General features: G+C 39.2%; 1 protein-coding gene across 11 annotated transcripts in view; it reads left to right on the top strand.

Annotated features, from left to right (window-relative positions):
• Positions 1–24279, top strand: part of SNTG1 (syntrophin gamma 1) — a 794914-nt gene that overhangs the window by 720962 nt on the left and 49673 nt on the right. For 10 of the 11 annotated variants that reach the window (XR_011996669.1, XM_026011160.2, XM_072734765.1 and 7 more), the window contains 2 exons: positions 15536–15688; positions 20147–20239. The exons of the other annotated variant lie outside the window; for it this stretch is intronic. Coding sequence is in view for 9 of the 10 variants with exons in the window: in XM_026011160.2 (XP_025866945.1) it covers positions 15536–15688; positions 20147–20239 (246 nt within the window). In the remaining variant the exon portion in view is untranslated. The remainder of the gene's footprint in view (positions 1–15535; positions 15689–20146; positions 20240–24279) is intronic. 11 annotated transcript variants of the gene reach the window in all.

Here is a 24279-nt window from a genome sequence, read left to right as displayed (position 1 = left end):
ATAAAACTCTAAAGGATAAGGAGTTACTTCTTATGGATGAGCAAAGAAAGTGATTTCTTGAGAAGGAAACTACTCAGTAAAGATGCTGTGAATATTGTTGAGATGACAACAAAAAACTTAGAATAGTATATAAACTTAGTTGATAAAGTAGCAGCAGGGTTTGAGAGGATTGGCTCCCATTTTGAAAGGAGTTCTACTGTGGGTAAATGCTATTAAATAGTATCACATGGTACAGAGAAGCTGTTTATGAAGAAAAACGTCCATCAATGCAGCAAACTTTATTGCTGTCTTATTTTAAGAACTTGCCACAGCCACCCCAATCTTGAGAAACTGAGGCTCTGATCAGTTAACAACTATTAACATTGAGGTGGAACCATCCACAAGCAAAAACATTATGACTTACTGAAAGCTCAGATGATAGCATGTTCTAGCAATACAGTATTTTTTTATTAAGACATGCCCATTTTTTTAGACTTAATGCTATATCACACTTGAGAGACTTGGTGTAGTGCAAACATAAATTTTATGTGCCCTGGGAAACAACAACAACAAAAAATCCACTTGACTCTCTTTATTGTGATATTCACTCTGTTGCAGTAGATAAGAACTGAACCTGCGATATCTCCAGGGTGGACCTCTTTGTGGACTTCAGCTCCTTGGCTTAGGGACAAAAGGCTGATGAAACTGTTGTTGGTTAATACAGAGTGTGAAATTTGGTAAATATCATCAAATCATTAAAAATAACAAATTGAGTTTTTCTCATTAGACAAGGAAATATTGTCCTTATTAGGTATTGTTTTCTCTTTCTGCTTAGAGACGGTCTAAGCTTGCATACACTGAAATGTGTGAGGGCACAGTTATCAGACTGATGGTGGTCACTCTGTCCACTACTTCTGCCAACACCCTTCCCAGCTATGCTTTTTTCTTCAGCCTGCAGTGTGACCTTTGGTCCTCAAGTGCAGCATCCTAGGGCCCTGGTGACATGGAAGCATTGGGCTGTAACATAGAAATGGGACCGAGTGTGAGAACAGAGCATGTATGGGTTCACACTCCAGCTCAGTTTAATCTCAGGGCAGCCTACTTCTCTGCAGTGACATCCCATCAGAATGACCCTAAAGACAATGTGTACGAACACAAGAATAGAATTTAACAAATATTCAAAATTAATTTTATTTGCTTTATCTTCTTCCCTATATCTCTTCTTTTCTGGGGAGCTGCTTTCAAGTCAATAAAAGTCATAACCATCTAATCTTAAGATAAATTAACAGAATATATTTATCGATTGCTCTGATAATTTGAAAGCTAATACAATAAATACTATAGATCAATTATAGACATTAACTAAGAGTGTGCCCAATTCGATTGCAGAAATAAAAATTATTTTGCACCAAAAAAATAGTTGCATGCTTTGTGTTTATATAAAATCTGAGTTATGAAGATTATATGGTTGTATTTTATTGATGTAAAAACATAAACTGATACCTTGAATATTACAGGTCATATGGTGTTTTAAATGCCAGGAATAGAAGAGAATTATATACAATGGGAAAGAGAGACATGTCTTATTCCACATATAAATGATGGCTCTGAGTTATGTTCAATTACTCACACAATAAATGATGGCTATGAGTTACTATGTTCAATTATTTTCATGACATCTGTTTTCCAAAAATGTTACGTATATTAAAACATTTCATAAGCATATATATGTATATATATGTATATATATATGTAGTATTTTATAGTTTAAATTACATATTATTATTTTTACTTACATGGAATATAACCTGTTTTCTATTCAACAGAAATGTGAAAAAATAGCAATAATGTTATTTTTGCACGTGTAAAAAGAAATTTATTATTGGAATATGTTTTGATGTTTACACTATTATGCAGACTAATGAGGACCCAGAGTTACTAAGAATGATGCAGTAATGCTAATGATTCTTCATAGACTCTTTTTTTTTTTTTTCTTTTAAGATTATTGATTTTTAGAGAGAGAGAGTGCATGTATGTGAGTTGGGGGAGGGGTAGAGGGAGAATATCTTCAAGGAGACTCCTCCCTGGGCATGGACCAAAGGCTGGGGCTCAGTCTCACAACCCAAGAGATCATGACCTGAACCAGAACTGAGAGTCAGTGCCTTAACCGACTGAGCTACTCGGGCCCCCAGAGCAGATATTCCCAACCAGTTGCCAATTTCATTGCATTAAATGCCATTTATGTACCAATAACTATGAATTTATGGAGAGCTCTCTCTCGCCTCTGTTTGTTGCCTTTTACATGCCCCCATATGGATGTTTAATAGGCTCCTCAGACATGTCCTCCCACTCTCCAAATGCCCATCTCAGCTAATGGCCGTTCTAACTTGGGCTTTCTAATTACTCACCCCCAGGAACTTGGCATCAGCCTGAAGTCTGTTTCTCCCATATCCTCATCTGATGAGCAAAATATATCCCAAACTGCTGTTATACTGGTCACCCTTGTTTCTCACCTGTGTTAATCTTATCAGTTTTTGCATTTTCGTGACTTGCCGCGTTGTCTCTCATTACCTTTAAACTTGAGTTACATTAAAATCCAAAGCTTGGGGCACCTCCATAGCTCAGTGGTTGAGCCTTTGGCTCAGGTCTTGATCCTGAGGTCCTGGGATGGAGTCCTGCATCAGGCTCCCTGCAGGAAGCCTGCTTCTTCCTCTGCCTAGGTCTCTGCCTCTCTCTGTGTCTCTCATGAATAAATAAATAAAATAATAATAATGACCTTTTAAAAATAAATAAACAAATAAAATCCAAAGCTTTTATGACAACTCCAGGACACTGTAAGATATCCTCCATAGTTTGCTCAGCTCTCCACCAGTCTACTCTAGTGTCCTACTACCTGCTGCTGTTTCGCTCCAAGGCTATAATATTTTGGAATTTGTTGCATCTTCCCCAAATCTCTTAAATAATGTAGTCTTTTACTTTATGCCTCTTTTCAAATGTCACATCCTTAAAGAGCCCTTTTCTTATCATTTTATGTAAATGGCAGTGCCCCCTGAGGTTAGCACTGGCACAGGCTTTTAATGGGCTTTATCAGCATCCGATGTGTTATGGTTAAGCATTTTCTTGTTTGCCGTATGGTTTGTTTCACCCCAGTCAAAACAAATCTCCATGAGGCAGAGGTGTCATCTGTTCTACTCAGAGATAATCTCCACACCTGAACAGCGCCTGGTACCTAACAAACATGATATAGTTTTAGAATGTAGGTGAGGTTTGGTGGAGTGAGGTCTGGAGCCAATGGCAAAGAAAGAATTCTTGAGATGTCTTTGGTTCAAAATGGTGGTTTTATTAAAGCAGGGGGACAAGATGTGTGGGCAGAAAGAGCTGCCCCCCGGGGGGCTGATTTATCTACTTGGGAGTTGGGGGAGATAAGGAAAAGGGAGGTTTCAAAGGATTTTCATATGTTAAAGGAGACTCAAAGGATACCAGAGGCCTTGCCATGGTCAAATTGAGGTGGTTTTGCCTTCTAGCAAGGTATTAACATTAAGATAGTTGGGTGTTTCCTAGGAACACTACACTCTGCCTCGCTTCAAGTATCTGTCAATGGGTGGCAAGGTTGTAAGGACATTTAATTATATCTACAGTTCCTTCTGGAAGGTAGGTCATTGATAAAAATGCTTTGTTCCTGTAAATGCTTTGTTCCTCCTAAACTGCTCTTTAGAAGATCCCACAGAAGCCAGGAGTAAGATCATATTATCTATACTCGTGAGTATTAATTGAGCAGTTTGGCCTCAAAACTTCCCCTTCATCTGACAAAATGTGCTGGTGTAATTGAACGTATTTTATGAGAGGTTTGGTAACCAGATGCCACTTCCCGTAATGATCTGCACTTTTTATATCTGCCCAGACCAGACATGGTACTAATACAGTATATTAGGGTATGTAAGCAGAAACGTAATTTTAGGAGACACAGGTAGTTCCCTTTATATCTCGTGTTGGTCAGATCCATATGAGTCCATTCTGGCTGCTTGATGGCTTTTACTACTTGCGGGATTAGAAAAAAATTGGAAAGGTTGTTTTTGTGAGAAACACTATGATAATGAAATAGCTAAAACAGCACCTGTGAGTAAAGGTAAAAGAACTCTCATAAGTTGGTTTTATGAAGGAAAAGCTAAGCCGTGACTTGGTAATTATCCTCAAGGATATAAAAGGTCACTCTTTAAAAAGTGGTGACCACCTGTTTTAAACACACCTGAAGAAAGATTAAGGGAAAAAACTAGTATTTGTTGGGTTGGCGAGACTAGAGACCTCAAAGCGGCCAACCCCAGGCCAGCACCTCGCAATAAGGCAGCCTTGCCGCCCTACCCTAACTTAGCTTACAAGACCTGTAACCCTTGCCCTAATTGAAATGCTGCCCTGTCCCCATCTTCCCGCCAAAAACTCTTTATAGACCCCCCTGCGGTTTGCCTGGGTGTGACTTCCCCGGCCTTGACTTCCCTGCTCTCTCCCTCCCCTGTGGGCCGTGGAACCTCGCCCGCCCTAGAGCTCCTCCCATTAAAAGCCTGTTTCGACCAACCTCTGCCTGGCCTCTCTATTCCATTTCACTACCGATGGGATTAAACCTGACGTTTGGTGCCGAAACTCGGGAGGAGATCGAGGCCCCACGCTGGTGGGGAGCCTCTGTCCTCCAACCACCAGGACCTTACTGACCCCAGAGCCTGGAAATGCCCGAGTAGGTTCCCCTGATTCCGGCCTCGGTCTGGTGGTCCTGCCTGAAGCCAGGGCACCTCCACCAAGCCACCAGGTGGCTCGCTGCCAGCCCCTGGGGATCAGGAGATGTCCTCATCCTCATAGTGACCTCCCTTTCTGTCCCTGACCCTGAGCTGCAAACGGGACACCTGTTTTCGGCCTCTGGGTTACCCAGCGGGAATCCTAGGAACTGCCCAATCCAAATTGGACCCCGAAACTCTGCTGGGTTGTCTACTGGCCAATTTCAAGACTCTGGGCCTTCGCCAGGACCTGAAAAGGCGCCGCCTCATTCAATACTGTATGATGGCCTCGCCCCAATATTGCCTAGATGATCAGTCTCGATGGATGGCCCCCTGAGGGCACTTTTGACTTCCCAATTCTCACGGGCCTGGACAATCTCTAGACGTCCGGGCAGGTGGACCGAGGTCCCATAGGTGCAGGCTTTCTGGGCCTTCCCCTCGCCCCTCCCTCTGCTCCCACTGCTCTACCACTCAGGTCCTTTGGGCGTGGGTGCCGCTCCCTCCCTCCCTTCCACCTACTCCCTCAGCTCCCAAAGCCCTGGAATTCTTTCCCCTTTCCCCTTCCTCGGAGTCTCCTGAGACCTTGGCCCGTCCACTTACTAAGGGAACGCCAGTCTTCCCTGCTCCCTATCCGAAACCCCCTGCCCCCTCTCCTTCTCCTCCTGCCCCCAACCACACACTTCTGTACCCATTTCTGACCCCCAACCTTCACCCCCTACCTCCCCTCCAATCTCCATGCACGCAAAATCCTGCAAGGTCTCCTCCTCCCCTGACCTGGTCTGTCCCCTGCAAGAGGTGGCAGGAGCTGAAGGGGTTGTTCGGGTCCATGCTCCTTTCTCACTCCAGGACCTTTCCCAAATTAAAAAGCGGCTGGGCTCTTACTCTGCTAACCCAGGAAACTATGTCAAGAAATTCCAATATCTGGCCCAGGCCTATGACTTGACACAATGTGCATGTTGTCCAGACCACCACCCTTACACCAGAGGAGAGGGAACCTATTCGGGCTGCTGCCGAGAACAGGCAGACCAGGGCCCTGTACCGGATGCCGGATGCCGCTCTGCGGGTCGTGCGCAGGCAGCTCCCCCCGTGGATCCCAGGTGGGATTATCAGGCTGGATCCCAGATGGGATTATCAGGCTGGCTCGGATTGCCGCGACGCTGCGACCCCATGACCCATTGGCTCGTCACTGGCAAGCAGGCGGCCTCTAACAGGGCTGTCAACTATGATAAACTCCGGGAAGTCATCCCAGATGAAAACCCCACAGTTTTCCTTAATAGGCTCACTGAGGCTGTGACCCAGTGCACTTGCCTGGACCCTGCCTCCCAGCCGGGGCTACTGTCTTGGCAGCCCATTTTATCTCTCAGTCCTCCCCTGAAAACCGTAAAAAATTTAAAAAGGCTGAAGAGGGTTCTCAAACTCCCATTCCCAACCTGGTTAAATGGCTTTTAAAGTCTTTAACACCCAAGAGGAAGAGGCTGAACTTAAGAGGGAGGCTAGACTCCAGCAGAAGGTCCAACTCCAAACCCAAGCCTTGGTGGCAGCCCTGCAGCTGGTGGACTGCGGGAGCCCACAGAAAGGGGGAATCAACCGCACCCCTGCCCGGGGCTTGCTTCAAATGCAGACCCGAGGGACACTGGGCCCGTCAATGTCCCAATCCCAAGGAGCCAATGCGGCCATGCCCTCAATGTCGAATGATGGGCCGCTGGAAATCTGACTGCCCCGGTCCCGGAGGGTCTTCGGCACCTCCACGTGGAGGAAACCCTGAGCCGGTAAGTCCAGCCTTGGATGATGACTGATAGGGCCCAGACTCGGACACCTCCCTAACCCAGGCTGAGCCCAGGGTCCTGCTCCAGGTAGCGGGTAAGTCCATCTCTCTCCTGTTGGACACGGGGGTGACCTACTCTGTTTTGCCTTCCTACTCGGGGGCCAGTTTCCCCTCTCCAGTAGCAGTGGTGGGAATCGATGGCACCTCCTCTATTCCACAGACCACCCCACTCCTCTCTTGCAGCCTCTATGGGTTCCCCTTCTGACATCCCTTCCTTATAATTCCTTCCGGCCCAGCTCCTCTCCTCGGCTGGGATATTCTACACAAACTCAACGCCACCGTTCAAGTCTTTCTCTCTCACCTCCTGAGCGCAAGGCTATAATTGGAGACAACTGGGGTTAGTCTACCTGGGATGGAGACTTTAAGGAATATTCCCAAGCAGCTGCTGAAACTCCCTGTTTCAGGGGAAATCCCTGTCTTCTCAGGCCCAACGTGGACTGCCTGTTCCCTCTTGTTGATGGGAAAACATGGCATCTGCTCCTCTGTTGGAGCTGATGACCTCTAGAACCAGGAACCCTTTCTCTGCCTTCTGGCAGCACCTCCGCTCTTCTGCCTCCCCCTCTCCCTCCTCCTCCTCGTATTTCTGCAGCGCCCTGGGTATGGCCTACATAGCTAGCTTCTAGGCCATCCTTGGTGCCTCCGGTGCAGCGGCTCCTTCTCCCCTCAATGTCCAGGAACAAAAAGACCATCAATTACTTAACACTGCCCACTGCAGATTCCCTGACCAGTGTCTCAGGTAAAAATTTGCAATGGGGAGCAAATTGATTGACTTTAAGTGGATCCAGGTGGGACATAGTACGTACTTAAACTAAATTTGTTGGTTTAACTAAGATAGGTCTTGAAAATGATCACTATGAAGTCTGAAACTTGTATTCTGTTGAGGTTTACTGAAGGTCATATAAGCTATGTTATCTCTTTACAATTTGTTAGTAAAAAAAAAAAATGGCTAAAATGATGGTTAATTATCTGTTTCCAAGTTTTCATAGGTAATTAAGATACCTTTCAAAGTCTTTGGTAACCTGAAACCTTAAAGTTATGCTTGGATGATAAATGGGATTAAATTCATTGGACATCTAGGTCTTTTCCAAACAAGATAAAGTGCTGAAACATTGACTAATGGACATCAGTTTGTTCTTTAGACTTTTGATTGCAAAGGAACTAAGAATACTCTAATCTTTTGGTAAACATGCTTTGTGCTTAACTGTTTCATAAATTTGCCATCCAAAGAGTTCTGGTGTGACGGTTCAAAATCAGTCACTCCTTAGTTTTCACTGGAGACTAAGGTTTCTAAGAGTGAAAAACTGTGCTAAATCTAATTAAGACTTCTGGCAATAAATGAAGCAACTCTGCATGTGGAAAAGTAGGAGATGTGTAAGAAAAATATAAGGATTGGGGATCCCTGGGTGGCGCAGTGGTTTGGCGCCTGCCTTTGGCCCAGGGCGCGATCCTGGAGACCCGGGATCGAATCCCACGTCAGGCTCCCGGTGCATGGAGCCTGCTTCTCCCTCTGCCTATGTCTCTGCTCTCTCTCTCTCTCTGTGACTATCATAAATAAATAAAAAATTAAAAAAAAAAAAAAGAAAAATATAAGGATTGGGAATATGTTTTTGTTCAAGGTAAAAGAAAGAAATTTTGTCCTAAATGAGACTGACTGGAAAGAAATGGCTTGGGACAAATTCTCAATGCAAGGGAAGGTGTAGAAGATTTGTGAAGGGAAATCCTTGGAAAGGAATTTAGGTGTGGTCAGGACAGACTAAGATCGAAGGGAGTGGATTTTAAAGTACAAAGGTATAAGATCTGAAAATCTACTTTCTGTTCAAAAGTCTTCTTGATTTGTGGGTCTGCTCTCCATAAGAAAATATAAAGAGCTGTTTTCTCTTTGCCTGCCCAGAAAAAAAACAGTTTCTATGTTTTGCCTTTAGCAGGTCTTTGATCCTATTTTGGCGTATTCTTTAAGACTTTCTAAGCTTTTAGCAAACTGCTCCAAACCGTCCTAAGTAACCAAGCTCACACCATACACGCACAAGAACGACTTCTCCAAACCCACCTACAGGCTAACCCAGCCCAGGACCAGGGCCACTTCTCTTGGATAAAACTTATCCAACAAGGCACTTCCCTTACCAACCTTGCTGGCGTGGGCAATCTGTCCCACTGTTTTATCTGTGCCGCCTTGGGCAAAGCCCCCCTGGTGGCTGTTCCCCTCCCCAATGCATTTAACTGCACCCACCCCCCACCCACACCTCCGGGACCTTCTCCGTCTCTGCACAACATTCCCGTATTCACTGAACCCCCTCAACCACCAATTCTTTCTGTTATTCCACCCTTAACTCTTCCCTCTGCGATGCGACCCTGTCAAATGTACCTCTCATCACGCTCCTATCAGCGGCTTCTTCTGGTGCAATGGCACCCCATCTAAATCTCTTAATACCTCTGCCTCCCTCCTGTCTGCCTGTCTCCCTGTTCCATGATTAACTATCTATAGTCAGGCAGAAATAGCCCTCCTTAACGGCCCTCCCCCAGAAAAACAAAAAAAGGGCAATCTTTCTCTCACTGGTTATCAGGGTCTCCCTGGCCTCAACCCTGGTGGCCACAGGACTGGGTATGGGGCCCTTCATCCACTTTGCAGATTCCACCAGACACCTATGTGAGAGGCTTCAGTTGGCCATAGAGGCCTGGGCAGAGTCTCTGGCCTCCCTCCAACACCAAATAACCTCGGTGGCCCAGGTGGCTCTTCAGAACCGACATGCCTTGGACCTCCTCACCGCAGACAAGGGCAGAGCCCGCATGTTTCTCAGTGAAGAACGCTGTTCCTACATCAGTGAAACAGGTGTAGTTGAGACCAATCTCCACACCCTCACCGAAGTTCGTGAGTCTCTCCAGGCCCAGTACCACACCAGCGGCCCAACTACACCCCGTTGGTGGCAGACCCCACTAACCACATGGCTCCTAATCATTGTCATACTATTAATGGTGGCCCCTTGCTTTCTCTGACTCAAGGAAGGAATCTGCAAAATATCTCAGATATCAATCAACTTCTTTTACACCTCTATGTTCGCCTGCCCGCTTCCCACATGCCCCATGATGCCCCTATATCAGCAGAAAGCAGCCAGATCTGAATCATCGCCCCATTATAACAAAACAAAAAGATCAGAATGTTGGGTTGGCGAGACTGGGGACCTCAAAACGGCCAACCCCAGGCCAGCAACCTCCCAATAATGCCGCCTTGCCGCCCTACCCTAACTTAGCTTACAAGATCTGTAACCCTTGCCCTAATCGGAATGCCACCCTGCCCCCATCTTCCTGCCAAAACTCTTTATAGACAGCCCCCCCCTCCGTGTGGTTTGCCTGGGCCCGACTTCCCCCGGCCTGCGACTTCCCTGCTCTCTCCCTCCCCTGCGGGCCACAGAACCTTGCCCAAGAGTGCTTCCCATTAAAAGCCTGTTTCGACCAACTTTTGCCTGGCCTCTCTATTCCATTTCACTACCGATCGGATTAAACCTGACAGAATTAACTGCAGTGGGAGAGATTCTGTTTTTAAAAAAGGAATACCAGAACATTACAAGATGATTTTTCATACAAAAATGGTGGTATTACAAGATACCATGTATGAAATGCTAAGAATTAGGATTTCATTCTTTGAAGATATTTGGATTGTTTGGATTATTTCTTGAAGGCAGGACCAAATGACCAGCCACAATTCCTACGGTTTAGGACCTAGGATATCCACATTTATAGTAATAAGTTCCCATCCTCCCACAGCCTCTGCCTGCAGAAGGTTGTTCTCCAAAAATACTTATACTCTTCTGATGGAAGCATGGATTTCTAAGCACGGATCTGAGGATCTTTTTAGTATGATGCAATTATCCCCAGAAGCAGAATATTATAATTGAAATCTAGAAGATGAATCTTCATTAAAGTCATTAATTTCGATAGATAATTTTGAAAGCCATCTTTTTAAATAATATTATAAGAAATTAACCATGTCTCATGTGTCTCTTGCTTGTTTGCTTTTCTGGTTTTAGTAATTGTGATTTATGGTAGTAATGTTTCTACTTATTTCAGCAGCAATGTCTTAGGGAAAATGCTGATATCAATCAAAATAGTAATGAAAAAAGATTCAAGTGTATTAAATAAGAAATCAAGAATGCATATCAAACACGAAGATTAAAAGTTCACTTTGGTAGTTATATGCCCTTTATATGCCATACACTTTGTAAAAACATTATCTTACAAAAAAAGCATTTTTCCTTTAAAGGTGAATAGCATTTTCCCACATGGGCTGGTTGACTTTCCTGAAACTTTTTTCTTCAGGTTGGGCTTTGCTTCCCTAAATTTCCTATAGCAAGCCAAGTCTAAACATATTATGCCAAAGAAGGAGATTAAGTCCTGCAGTGTGGACAGATTTAAACAAGAGGATCCTTATAAATGCGTAAATGGAGGGGCTTGCTGCAAGGACAGGAAAATGCTGGCATGCAGGCAAGCAGATGTCTAAAGACCATTTCCCAGTTTCTGGACTAAGAGGGGATGAGCTGTTTGAAAGGGAAATTCAGGGTAAGAGATTATATGCATATTGGTGAAAAGGGTGGGAACCTTAAACGGCGATTCATGAGGAAAGAGGAGCATGCACATTGAGCAAACATTTATGTAACATACACCCCCGTCACTTTGAGGGTGGAAACTTAATATTAGAGCAATGTGTTTTCAGAGTAGTGTTATTGGGGTCTGGAGCTGATAGTCGAGAAAGACTTCTTGAAATATGTTCAGTGCAGAAAGGTGGTGTTATTAAAGCATGGGGACAGGACCCATGGGCAGAAGACAGTGCTTTGGGGTTGGGGGAAATAAAGGGAAGGGAAGTTCCTAAAGGATTTTCCTATGCTAAAATGACTCACAAGATTATTTTTTCCCTTAAACAAGACATCAGCATTAAGACAGTTGGAGTTTCCTGGAGGAGCATAATACTTTGCGGGCCTCACCTATTCGTCAATGGGCTGCAGGTTATAAGGACGATTAATTTTATCTACATTTTCTTTTCCCTTTGTTTCCCACATCAAGAGCAGGGCAAAATTGAGCCCCTAACATCAGGAGGTTGTCTTAGGACAAAGAGAGGGTTCTGCACTTGGTCTCTGGGCTCCTTATCTCTGGTAAGGAACGCAAGGGCTTGCTTGAATCCTAGACTAGAATCAGTTGACCTTGAAGAACCAGGCTTCTGCAGAGACGGCCAGGGGGTTTGTTAGTGGTTCTGAAAAGACACAGTAGCTGAATAGAGGAAACAAATCTCTGAAAAACAAGCTTTAAACTTTAGCCTAGTTTCAACCTCATTATCTGTCGATAATGGTTTCAAAATCTCTGAATTTTCGGTATGTGTACTTGTTTAACTTATTTGACCTTTTCAAGCCTTAGTGTTTGCAAATACAAAATGGAAATGGGACCACGTCTATAAAAGGATTTTATAGTATATGTACTATTTTTCAAATGGAAAATATTAACAGGAACAATAAATTAATATCTTGAAAGTATCCAGAAGACTTGAAAAAAGTGTAAAAATCTACAGGATACTTCTGAAGAAGTCGTAAATGAGATCAATGCACAAAATTGGTGCTCAAGATGTGTGTAGCTATTATTTTTCACTGACTAATTAAGAGATCCTTTCAATGAGCTGAGTTATTACAGAGGCTATTGTTTCTATTGGGGCCAAACTCACACTCTGACTAAAGATAAACGAAGTGAATAGGAAGCAAGTTAAAGAAATAGAGATCAGGGAATGACATATATATTGATTTTATTGAATATCAACATTAAGAATAGAAATTTCTAATATTAATCAAAAACTACTACTTGTCAGAAAGCGTGCTAGAATTTATCTGCATTATCCTAGCACATCCTAATAAATGAAAGAGCTAAGACTTGAGTCCAGACAGCATCTGAGGCTGCAGCCTGTGTTCTTATCACTACAGCAGATGCACTTGAGTAGACAGCATGAGGGGGACTGAGAGGAGGATGTATATTGTGGTGCCCAAGATTGCGAATCCGAGAAACCACCAAGGAGCCGACACCGATGCAAGCACACGAGGGTTTATTTGCAAGCTCCAGCTTGGGTCCAAGTATACCCGACACAGCGGAGCAGGGACTTGGACCCCGCAGTGGGTTACAGCTGGGTTTTTTATGGGCTGGTCTAGGGGATTTTCAGAAGGGGGTGGAGGAATTTCTCAAGTTGTGTTTACATTCTGATAGGGGGCTTTCAAGGGCATTGGGCTCTGTTCTCATTCTATTATGGGACTTTCTGCCACGGGCGTGGGCTCTGTTGTCTTTCTGATATGGGATTCCCTGCCGAGGACATTCTGCAGTTTTTCCCATAAAGTTCAGCTCTTACACACAGGGGCCTAAGATGGCTGTACTTGTGCTGATGCTAAACTTGAGGTGGGATGGCCTTGATTTTTCTCGACCTCCACATATTTTGATGATTACTTTTAAAGTAGCTCTTTCAAATGCTTGGGCTATAATCGCTTTAAACTAAATTTCTAGAAACGGATTTCAACATGCTACTTTTTCCATCTTCTGCCTCACTTGCTCTTCCTTCTCTAAAGCAGTGCATTCCACCTCTTTCTTGCCCTCTCACAGGTAGTCATGTGCATTTCTTAGCAGGAGGACCTGAGCCCATTCAGGCTTGCAGCTGATTGCTCTTGCATGTGTCTCTAAGTCCTTGGTGATAAGACAGTCCCTTCCTAGAATAAAACTTTCTCCTTTACACTCTCAAGGATGATTTATTGCTCCTTACTCTTTTTCCTTAGAGTTTTAGCTATATAGAACTGTCATGAAGCTTTTAAAATTATTTTTACATATTTGTCTCCATCAGTACACCTTGAGGCCTGAGTACCTGGATGCCCATAACAGTTGTAGCTTGAGTCAGTGCATGAGGAGTGTCCTACAAATAGCAATAGCCAATGACCACAAGTGTCCATAGATGTCAAACTTATACTTTACAGAGTTGAATAGAGAATTCTATCTCTGAGAGCTTCGGTGCTTGGGTAATATAATGGAAGATGCTAATTCAAGTTTTAAAAGAGAAAGGAGTTAAGCTGCCAAGAAAACAAAATCTTAAATGATTATTTTAAGATTCCGTAGCAACATGCAATTTATGAGAAGGAAAAATATCAACAGGTTTCTGGTTATTAAACCTGACGTTGATTATTTTGTTACAATTTCATATTACAAGGAAAATTAAGGCCAATTGAATAAACCATAAAATTGGTGGGGTTTCCAGAAATTCTTTAATGTTTAGTTACAAGTTTTGTGCCAATGTTATCAATTTAAATAAGTAATAAAGAAGTTGAAATATTTACAACAGAGGATTTGCTGATTTTTTTTTTATAAAGTGACTTGTCATTACACTTATGTTAGAGTCTAAGATTCATGACCTCTCTAGCCATCTTCTTTCCCAGTGTTGTCTCTCAGTCTCTCTCTCATCTGTTCTCTGGATCTCTGGAATGTACCTCACACTTTTGCTTCAGGCCTCTGCCAATACCAGCCCCTCTGTCAGCAAAAGTCTTCTTCCTGTCCATTCTATCTTTAATCTTTCCATTCATCTTTCAGCCACTGTTTAAAATGTACATCATAGAGGACATTTCTCTGACTTGCCCATACAATTTGGTGTAAAATGCTTCCTTACTCCCTATAATGGCACTTACAATGATCTGTCCCGACATATTCACTAGTGTAGTAATTTATTTAATATCTTTCTTTGCCACTTCTCTAGACATTATAGGCTTTAAATGATTAAAAAGTACTTTTCAATTGCTTATCATTGGACCATATTTTTGAAGATAGTATGTTTTCACTTTTTTCCTTAAGATGGTATAAGAAAATCATAAATACAGGGAATGTGACTTCCTTTAAGCTTCTGAATATCTCCTGACAGCAGTTATCAAAACTAAATTCTACTGCCATTCATCCACTCTCCTCTAGTATTTTAAGCATCCCAATGCCAAAAAAATGGATTTATTAATAAACTAGCTAATTGCTTTGAAAATACTTGCCAAAGCAGAGAATTCCTTCTAATATTTTGGGTATTTAATGATGCTACCTTTATTCTTTATTTTATTCTTTTATTTATTCTTTATTCTTTATTTCTTATAAATAAATATATTTCCACCATTTCTTATATAAGAAATGGTGGAAAACACTAGTAATTATCCTTTGACTATTTTCAGTACACTCCTCATGTAATTCAAAGGCCATATCTGACATATTGCATGGGATTACTCTATTCCATCAATTCTTAGCTGCATTTTCTGTTAACATCTCTGAGGTTGAAATACACATAGATGTGTGAACACTTGAAAACTTCTAGTAAGACCAAGAAATTGCCATGTGAAAGTCTTTTTGACTCAATAAAATAGAGTTACATAAGTAAGGTAAATATGTATTTTTTAAAAGCAATAAATGTCTTTTAGACAACCTAAACTCATTTTTTTTCATTCCTTGTCTAGATGAATATTTTCATGATACTTTCAGGGTTGAAGAAATCAACTCAATAAAAATACCATGCTTATTAACCTTTTAAAAATTTTCAAACATATTAATAAGTATTATTTAATTTCATCATCCTGACAGCTCTGTAAAGGAAAAGGGAAATTGTGTGTGTTGTTCCTTAATACAGTAAAGAACTGAATCTCACGTGTTAAATGCATTGGTAGCTACATTGCTAGTAAGTATAGAAACCAGAAATCCTCACTTCTGTTTCATGAGCATGCTTCAGGGTCGATACAGAAAAGAAATACATTAGTTATGGACTTTGAGGCATGGAGTTTAGGCTGCTATGACCATTTTTGACGAAGATTTAGCAGTAGCATAAAATCTTTATGACTATGGCATCTCCACCATGCATTTCGTCAACATTGATTCAAGGTATGACCATGTTAGCAATATGGATTGATGTATGCCAGCCTGTGTAACTCCAGGTTTTCATCAGGACAGTGACCTACTGGACCGGCGGAAACACTGCTTCACCGTGCAGTCCGAGTCTGGGGAGGATCTCTATTTCTCTGTGGAGTTAGACTCTGACCTCGCCCAGTGGGAAAGAGCCTTTCAAACAGCAACCTTTCTGGAAGTGGAACGGATACAGGTGAGAGTCTATGAGATTTTAGGATTTGTGACTTCTAAAGACACGTGATTGCTCCCTAGAGTTTAAATCTCTAATAGAAAATGCTGTGATTTCGATTAATTTACAAAGTCGTTTCCTGTTGTCCAGTCATGACCACCTCACTTTTAACATGAATGGCTTCATTCTCTTGCAATGCTCTTTCTTTCTAGAAATAATTCCCTTCAACTCTACATTTCAAAACCATACATGAAATTTGAGAGTTTTTCCAGAGGTCATATCATCACAAAGGTTTTCCTGATTTCCAAACTGTCATGCTCATTATTACCACTATTCCCACAGCTATCCTGTCCAAACTCATCCCACTCGTGAGCATCATATCACTTTCTTTTGTCTGTTTTCTTAGGTCTACTTACACGGTCTTATTGGAGTGATATGTGCTTGTCATTCCCCACACTAAGTTATAGGTTGCTTGGGATTGTTTTATTCATTTACCAGCTGAAATGCATTTTGTACTGCATATTTATTATGCTTTATTTCTTAAGTGTCAAGTTGTATGTAGATCAAACTTCATAGAACCTTCAGCCTCTACAATTAATGGGACCATGGAATAGATGAGGCTCCCAAACATTGGTTCTATGGCTGACATCTGACAGATATTGATGGCAAAACTGAGCAGTTGTAATGCACCTGCCACATGCAAATGGATTCATAGAGCCAAGACCTAAATAGACATATGGGCACTTAATTCAAAAGCAAACATATGATGATGATAATATAGCATTGACTCCTCTGGAATGCTTGGCTGTAATCGATGTACATATTTTCAATATGCTGAACTGATTTGTAACATATATTAATTCCCTTTATTTCTGACTATAGCTTTCTATATTGAACATATCAGTTTATACCAGTATGACATGGTATTTCCCCTGATTTTCAGGGGAAAAAAACAGGAGAATTTCACTTGTTTCATTGCTCAGTTGACACTTTCTAATAGCTCTGCTGATCTGCATATATCTTAAAATGTAAATGTAACTGAGGAATATTGTTTCAATAACTTAGCTGTAAAGAACCTCAATTCAATAGTTTAATATCAAAAATGGGAACATGAAAAATATCTTCAATATTATTTTATTCTAAGTGCCAACATCTAAGACCACTTTAAGTACTAAAGTATGTTAGTTGAATAGTTGAAATTTTTGTTATTTATACCAATATTTTTGTTTTCCTAATTATCATTTCTTTAGAATATCACACTTTACTTGTAAACAATTACATGGAAATATCTATCTGTCGGTCTCAATTTAAGATTTCATTTGAAGTCTCTTGAAGTTTAGAAATAAGACAATATTATATTGTTGTGATGTATGTTAACATTATGTGTGTATGGTTTTTGTTTTGTTTTGTTTTTTTGAGTCTGGGCTTCATATTCTCAAAGCTGATGTCCTGAGCAATGCATTTCTTTGGGCTATCTCACAATACTTATTTAAGATGCATATAGCAAGTGAAAAGTAAAATACTTAATGCTTTGTTAGCTTTTGGTTGTTTTATAAGTCTTATAGTTTCCCTTTGTTTACTGCATTAGAGATCAATATGCAGTGACTGAACACCTTGGTGGTATTATTTTCAAAATTCAAGGATGTTAATATATTTACATGAAGATGTTTATGTATTTTTCTTCTATGTCCTCAGTATTCCCACTAGCATTAAAGTTGTTAAGAAATAAATTAGAGGGAACATATGTTATATTGTGAAATAAGCAGAAAGAAAATTAATGAATTACTAATACAAATTAATGAATTAAATAATTTCTTTTGATTTTGAAATTGGTTTTCATTAATGGGAAATGCACCCTCACATTTTCTAGCTTCTAATCTATTACTTTATTTTTTAATAAAGATTTTATTTATTTATTCATGAGAGACACAGAAAGAAGGCAGAGACACAGGCAGAGGGAGAAGCAGGCTCCATGCAGGGAGCCTGATGTGGGACTCGATCCTGGGAATCCAGGATAACACCCTGAGCCAAAGGCAGATGCTCAACTGCTGAGCCACCCAGGTGTCCCTCTAATCTATTTATTTATCTATTTATATATTTTTGGATCTCTAATGTACTTAATATTGATATAATATCTACATATTTAAAAGGTAATCCATTAAAAGCAGGTATTTGCAAAGATTCTACATTGTTATTTAAATTAAAACCTTAAAATTTGGAGAATGTAGTGAATATTGAAACAGGAAATGACAATTTATATGAATAAAATCTTACAACATATACTTAGCATTCCAAGTACCAGTATTGGGCCTAATTCATTTGTAGTATTTTTAGCTCCTTTATTTTTCCTTTTTCTGAAAGATTTGCCCAGAGTAAGTAAATAACACTGGTAAAGGGCAGACAATATATTTATTTATTTTTACCTTACAATAATTCAATTTGAATTAATATAGCTCTTTTAAAATAGGACTTCTAATGAAAAAGCATATCATTTACAAAATTGATTTTCTTTAATTATTAATATTGGTTGAAATTCATATGTGTTTAATTCAGGTGTAAGCATTTAGCTATAATTCAAAAGGATATATTAAAATGTATAGAGATGCCTGGGTGGCACATTAGTAAAGCATCTGCCTTTGGCTCAGGTCGTGATCCCAGGGTCCTGGGATTAGGTCCCACATCAGGCTCCCTGCTCTGCAGAGGCCCTGCTTCTCCTCTCTGTCTCTCATGAATAAATAATAAAATAGTTAAAAATAAATAAATAAAGTAAAATGTATTTTATGTGTGATGTATCTTCAAATGTTATTTCATAATATAAATCTTAATACAAATCTTCCAAATGTTTCGAGTTATCCCTAAAAAGTATAATTTCTTGCTTTTTCTAACTATAATTCAATTTTTATTATAAAATAAACATAGAAATTAAACAAATCTAATATAGTATTAAAACATTAAGTATAAAAAAACATTAAGTATGTCATCATATATGTTTATTAAAAGATGATAAATCATAGAATTAAACTCAGTGAGTCTCCATTTATATCATATCTGTTTCAATTTAATGATTATTGATGAATTAGTTTCTTTTTTTTTTTTTGATGAATTAGTTTCATTTGTAATTCTGAACTTAATGAGATAAATTTTAATGTTCTGGACTGAAGGTGTTTTCATCTGATATATTCTTTTAAATTATAGTAATTGAGAAAAGCAAACAAATATGTCTAAATTAGAAGGAATAAGCCTTGAACATTTCTTACTATCGACTGTAGTTTTAATAAAATAGTGATGGGTAGATACAAGCACAGAAGATAGCCTGCATTAAATCAATAAAATTACACCCAAACTGAACTTAAAAGGCCCATTAAGTAAGTTTTTTGAAAAACTTGACTCCAAAGGAATAATTTAGCATGGTTATAACTTTTCTATGCAAAATGGACTGAAAGCCATAGCTTTTGGTGAAGGCACCTTGATGCATTTAGCCATCATTATAGTCAGAATGTCATTCATTTAATGTACTTTTATATACAGTGTTATAAAACAAATATGATATAAGGATTAGTGTTGAAAATTTGCTTGAAATCACTTTATCTCTTTCTCTTCCTCCCTCTCTCCCTCCTTATTTTGAATTATAAGTTTTTTTTTTTTTTATTTAAATATCCCATTACAGTGTTCAATTAAATGGAAATAAAATTGGCCTGTGGACATATAAATGCATTATGTGGCATATAAGTCCTGAGTTTTTATTTCATATTTGTTATTGTGAAATTTCAGTATCTTTATTTTAGTAGTCTTTCCAAAATATTCATATAAGTAAAATTATAATTTCAATTGATCTCAGTGTGAAAAGCCGTTGTTGATTTTTGAATAATCGGTAGGTTTATACAAATAACAAGCAACTGGTTAGTGTCTTTGGGAAACAGCTTATGCCACATGGATGAAAATTATATGAGAGATTCTTAAGGTAAAGATATTCTTATATGTTTTAGCTTGAATCTGTGTTTGTGTGCCTGAGAGTTCTCTTTTAATAATATCCATGAAATTGATATACCAAGAATTGAAGTCTTGAAGAATTGAAATCTTAACCTTTAAGAATTCACTTTTGGTTTAATGAAAATGCAATGATATTTAGCTACAGAATATAACAACGTAACATAATCTTGCCTACACTTAAACATTTTTATAACAGTATTGCCAATATAGTAAAGGGTGTCAGTGTAGCACAAGGTAAAGACAAGTTTCCATGGAGCAGGATTGGAAATGTGGTCTTGCATACCCCTTGGTAGGTGAAAAATTATTCAGCTTGTTTTGTCAACATTAAGACATCAATAATACTATGCATCTTATAAAGTTATTGCTGATATTAAGTTAGCTATTGCATAAACAATTTACTACAGGAGCTATCATTCTTTGATAAATGTTGGCTATTAATACTGATATTGAATAAAGCACACGAAAAGTAACAGTATTTTCTGTTCTGTCTAGTGCAAGACCTATGCATGTGTGTTAGAAAGTCATCTCATGGGACTCACCATTGACTTTAGCACAGGATTTATCTGCTTTGATGCTGCAACAAAGGTAATGTGTCCAGGTCAGCTCTGAGAGATGTGCTGCAGACGGTGTAAATTAAGAACGATTCGAAAATAATTTCTAACTCCTGTCAACATTTTAATTGGTTATCATGTATCAAATGTAAGATCCTCATCTTTGTTAATAGAAAATAAATCATGCTTTATTTTGTTTATAGAAAAACAAAAGTTTGAATAAAACATAACATTTCCACAAAATATTATAACTATAGAAAGTGAAAATATATGTGTAATATATATACATTAAAATCTATAATATATGCATAATATATATTATATATTCTCTTTTACCAAAAATTTAATTAAGGGGAAATTTTTTTCTCTCCAAATTTGTTTAAACTAAGTGTTTTTTTTTTCTTATTTTTCTGCACCAATATCTCTAATATCCAAACAGGGAAAACATTTTTCAGAGTTTAGTTTAGTTTTACAGGTAATATGTTAGAATTATGGTATGGGGAATTTGGGGTTTAGAATTTCTAGCCAGGGAGTATTACCCTTGTCAACCCTTACTGGACTTAGTAAGGTCTTGTACTATCTGTTGGGTTCCTTTTCCACAAGGATCTTTCTCTGAGATTGATGTATATTGAATGATAAACAGAATCTTCTCAGTTGGTCAAATATAAGAAACCTTAAAACACAACTATCTCTTACCCATCACTAATTTCCTCCCAGTACTGGAGTCCCTGCTGCAGTTTCTGACTTGTGGCTCTGTTCTCCATGGAGGACATTCTTTTCCCTCCCATGGCACATCAATACCTCAGATCCACTCCACTTTTCCCTTTATCAAAGTATGGCCCAAGACATAAATCCATGTTTCTTCCCACTAATTTTAAGGATTAATGAGTAATTCCTTACCAGGAAACTTATATGTTACTTAAAAATTAAGCATCGTACAAAATTTTCAAAGACAAATACAAGATAATGATATAAGTGTATGAGAAAGGCAGTTTACAGAAAGGGAAAGGGTTTGGATCTTGGGAATGATGGAAGTCCATGGTGCAGTCCTGCAGCTCACAGCCAACTATGATGTGGGTTGATGTCTGAAGATCTTATGATTTTTCATGACTCAACAATTGAGATTGTCACATAAAAGCTCACATTATTTAAAAATGGCCATTTTTTTTGACATAGTGAAATTAAATTGCATGCATATGCTGGTCAGATTGATTTAACTATCCAGCACATTGCCTTTGCATAATGCCAAAAGAATACTTTTCTACGTATGGAATTTCCAGTGCCATGGCTCTTTTGATGATTTTCAAATGAGACTGCCATAAGCTTTTCTTATGACCAAAGACTTTCTTTTAAATAAAATATTCATTCAACTCAGGTTAGGCTCATGAGTATTAAATTAATTTAACACAATTTAATTTATTTATTACTCAGTTTCATTCATTAAATCAATGTAATAAATAATTTCAAAAATAATTAAAGTGAGGTCACCTGGGTGGCTCAGTCAGCTAAGTGTCTGTCTTGGGCTCTGGTCATGATCCCAGGGTCCTGGGATTGAGCCCCACAAAGGTCTTTCTGCTCAATGGAGAGTCTGCCTCTCCCTCTCCCTCTGCTGCTCCCCCTGCTTGTGCTATTTCTCTCTGTTGAATAAATAAAAAATCTTAAAAAAATAAAGTGGTTAGAAAAAAGATAGTGATTTTATAAAGAAAATATTACAGCTATAATTGTCACCAAACTATCACATGAAGATGAAAGAATCATACCTCCCAAATGAGAGGGAAAGAAATAAAATTCATCTAAACACATTTCTGAATGCCTGAATTTAAGAGTTTTTCTTTAAGGATAGTATAATCTAAATCCAGGTCAGGGTCCTGTTTTATCTCTTCGTGTGCTCAGGGAGAAAATCCAGGAGTGGATGTTCTATTTGAAATTTCAGGTATTCCTTGCCTGGGTGTGCTGGGAAGGAATGAGTGGCCAGCTAACCCTAAGCAAATTGTTATAGTGTCATCTAGGGCATATCATTTAGCAAGAATGAGATTTTAGTCACTACAAGCTTGATGCAGAAAAAAAAAAAACAAAGGCCTTGGGGAGTGGTAATCACCATCTTCCTATTTTCTGATTGTTATTAGAAGTTCCTAACTTCAAGGCCATCTGAGAATTGGGAAGGAGGGAAAGACTTTGTCTGCTTATGATGAACAGAGTATTCATCGCTGAAACTGTGACACTTGCACAATAATAGGGAACTATTAATAATGATGTCAGGACACCAGACAAACACCAGAAGAGTACTGGGCAAACCACTGAGCTGGTCTTACTGCAAGAAGGTGGCCTCACTCCATGGAATGAGCCCAAAAGTTATTTTTAAATAAAAAAAAATGCTATAATTGTTATATATAAATTAAAACATGTTTTGTTCCAATATTTTATCAAAACAATTAAGTAATATTAAGTTATTTTCTCTACTTGGTGTGCATGTGGAAAGAATCCTTAAGAATATATGTCCAGCAGATTTTTTAAATGTTTGGTTTTGGGAAGGCCATAGAAGCCATACAAGGATACCCTTTAGCTGTTCACATTTTGTCTGTCTGCACTGCATCTTGATCAGGTCCTCCAGCTTTGAAGTGACTGGAAGCAAACCAAAGGTCTTATGATAAAGTACAGATTCCAAGAAAGGGGAGGATGGTGTATGGAGTAGTTAATTGAGCTCGATTTAAAGCAAGTTCTGCACCATCAGTACCTTGGCAAAGGGGAGAATTGCTGCCTCGATATAAAAAAAAACAACAACAACCATATTTACCATTTTGTACAAGATATTTTTTAAAATAAAATAAACAATAAGGAAAAATTAAATTAGAAGACCATATCAGAGACTCTCATGGTAGGGAAGAGAGTCATCATGACCTTAGTTTACACTAGACTGCTACAAGTTTTGAAGCAGTGAGGTCTGGGAATGTCAAGCTAGTTCTTGTTACTTGTCCCTTGTGCCTGAAACTTTGCAGGGAAAACTATTTCTCTGTATTTTCCAGACAGTACAAGACACATTAATAGCACTGTATTTCCCATACTTCACTTTACATTGCAGCATAGCAAGAGGCTATACATTCTTCTGTTTACCTTAGTGTTGTTGGCAAGATTCCCTCATAGAAGTTTGTTGCCATAGAAAACAGCTCAGCTTATTCTTTGTAATCTTCATCCTTATTAAAATGTAGACTTTTGAGCATTAGAAAAGGTTTTCTTATTAATATGTCAAAGTATGATATAGCAGTACTAATGATTCCCATAGCCAAAAGGAGATTCATTGTCATTATATCCCTTTAAACATGCATATATGTAAAAAAACATGCATATATGTATTAATTACTTATATCTATTAAGAGATTCCCTATAAAAACAGAGACTTCAGCAGTAACATTTGATAATATATAGTTACTGATATTTGCTTTTTATTGAAAGACACAGTAGGGATATAAATACACACACACACACACACACACACACACACACACACACACCAATCTTGGGTCCTCAAGGAAGGCTTCCTGGAAATTGAAATATGAAAGGTAAGATTATCCAGACAAATATCTGTAAGTAAGGAAAAATATTGAATTTGAGATCAGACAAGATGAGAGATCAAGTTTGTGGGCAGCCAAAAAGCCAGATTATGAAAGGGAACCTAGTAAGGAATTTGCATTTGATCCAAAGAATAGAAGAACCTTTGAAGGGTTTGAGACCTAGGAAGGAAATGATCAGAAATGTGTTTGGCAGCACAAACCCAACAGAACAGCAGATGACTGAGATGGAGAAAACCCGGGCAAAGTCGGGTTCTGAATTTGCAAAATTGCCCCCCGCCCCCCGGACATCTACTACCCAGTGACATTCTAGTGGATCAGCTCTGTCATATTTTTAAAGCTACTATAATGATTTTATATTTCCTTCTTGTACTCATTACTAACTTTATTATAGTTTGAAAACATTGTCTGGAGGAAATTTATAAGACTCCCATGTATGCCTGGTGACCTACATTTTAGGAACTTAAATTCTGGGCAGTAAAAGACAATGTCACCCTAATTGAAACCA

Source organism: Vulpes vulpes, chromosome 13 (genome assembly GCF_048418805.1).
Source record: "Vulpes vulpes isolate BD-2025 chromosome 13, VulVul3, whole genome shotgun sequence".
In the NCBI taxonomy this organism is placed as follows: domain Eukaryota; kingdom Metazoa; phylum Chordata; class Mammalia; order Carnivora; family Canidae; genus Vulpes; species Vulpes vulpes.
Note: the sequence above shows the minus strand (reverse complement) of the source record. Positions and strands in the feature narration are given on the sequence as shown.